This window comes from Limulus polyphemus, unplaced genomic scaffold (genome assembly GCF_000517525.1).
Source record: "Limulus polyphemus unplaced genomic scaffold, Limulus_polyphemus-2.1.2 Scaffold39, whole genome shotgun sequence".
Taxonomy (NCBI): domain Eukaryota; kingdom Metazoa; phylum Arthropoda; class Merostomata; order Xiphosura; family Limulidae; genus Limulus; species Limulus polyphemus.
In genome coordinates, this window is record NW_013665649.1 from 1,317,496 (window position 1) to 1,319,351 (window position 1,856).

At 35.2% G+C, this 1,856-nt stretch overlaps 1 protein-coding gene across 1 annotated transcript in view; it reads left to right on the forward strand.

The window, feature by feature from the left end:
* The window catches only part of LOC106461496 (SCY1-like protein 2), a 177,154-nt gene that overhangs the window by 138,924 nt on the left and 36,374 nt on the right, over window positions 1-1,856 (forward strand). Inside the window, exon 6 of the mRNA XM_022388724.1 lies at window positions 742-957. Coding sequence (XP_022244432.1) covers window positions 742-957 — 216 coding nt within the window. The remainder of the gene's footprint in view (window positions 1-741; window positions 958-1,856) is intronic.

Below are 1,856 nucleotides of genomic sequence, written 5' to 3' on the forward strand. Positions count from 1 at the left end.
CCGAACGATTATGAAATATCATTGTTGTGATTACGCTGTAAATTCAGCGAAAACATTTATCATGATGTTCGACAAACATAGGTAAAACCTCAAATTGCCTAAATACTATATGAATCCTTTCTCTTTGAAGTTCATAATTTTTTATAAGATTACTACTGTTAGTAAGTATTCTGTTTCAGAATATGCTTTTTTATTATATGAATCACATCGCCGTCCTATTTATACCTAAGTTTTCTAAGCTTCTGAATAAATATAATTTTGAATATACTTACAATGTGATATTTTATGTTTTAAATGTTCCATAGTAAGTGTAACGATTTAGGCTTTTCAGTATTGTGAGATTCACTCATTTCTTTAGATACCATAAAGATGCATTTTAAACCTTTCTCTGCTTCAAAGAATTACCCACAGATTAAAAAGCAATATCTAGTTTTAGTGCCATGTCATCTTAACATCATGTGTGATTTATTGTGTTGGGAATATGACTAAAGTATACCGTTTTATTGAAATATCTTGTTAATAGTAACTATTTCAACTATCTATAGTCATACGTTGTTTAAGTATCTTAGATGATTCATATAATATATAACCCTAAGAAAGACAATATGAAATACCTCAAATGACATGAAAAGAGACAGTAGAGAGCATTGTTGTAGATAAATAATGTTTATGGACAGATGGTGATAATTATTAATTATTGTTATTGTTTGTTGGTGTTGGGTTTATTTTCACTTTTCTCAGAGTCCTGTGCCCTGCCAATCCTTTACTTCTAAGCTTCCAAAGATGGGCCAACCAGACCTGGACTACACCGCCCCTGAAGTACTAGCGACCTCTAGCTGTTCTCCACTTAGTGACATGTTCTCACTAGGCCTGATGATTTGTGCTGTATATAACAATGGACGATCCCTAATCGAAGCAACCTTGAGTACAAGTCACTATAATAAATTCATAGAGATGGTACGTATTAACTTTTTAAACTTTTCTGTTGTAACATCGTTGACGTGAGTTATCCAGTTTACTTCTTTTGACTTTTTAAGTGCTGTGAAAAGCTTAATTTTACATATTTCTAACCAACAGTGGAGAACATTTTTAGAATTTAGTGCCTGATAGTTGAACAAGAATTATAACATCAAGCACACAATGGTCATGTTAATATAACAATATATCTTCTCAAATCGTTATAGCACCATATCTTCTCAATTCAATATCCCATTGAGAAGATGTAAAACAAAGATCTAAGGTAGCTTTTACAGCTCTAGGCAAGTTTTCAGTTTTACTTTCCACTGTGTTACAAATTCGTAGGGCTATAAATCAAATGCTGTTATAACAGCAGTTAACAGGTACGAAAATTTAACTTTTCTTGTTTTCATTGAGACGAAATCGCCCACTGCTTGCTTCCAAACCAATTTTGTGCAATTTCATGCTCGATGGTAACTGTTTCCTGTCCAGCCATTCTTGTTCGAATCACAAGTAAACTCAGATAGGTTTCAAACAACTTGAGTTCAGTAACGCCTTTTTCTTCTTTTGCAACGGTGTCAGTAGAGTTCTCTCAGTGCGACAAAGCTGTTGGAAAACAACGACGCAATTTTTGGTTTGAATTTCGCACAAAGCTACACGAGGGCTATCTGTGCTCTGCCCACCACGGGTATCGAAACCCAGTTTATAGCGTTGTAAGTCCGCAGACATACCACTGTGTCACTGAGGGGCGTGTTGAATAGTTTGTTTGTTTGTTTTGAATTTCGCACAAAACTACACGAGGGCTATCTGCGTTAGCCGTCCCTAATTTAGCAGTGTAAGACTAGAGGGAAGGCCACCCACCGCCATCTCTTGGGCTACTCTTTTACTAACGAATAGTA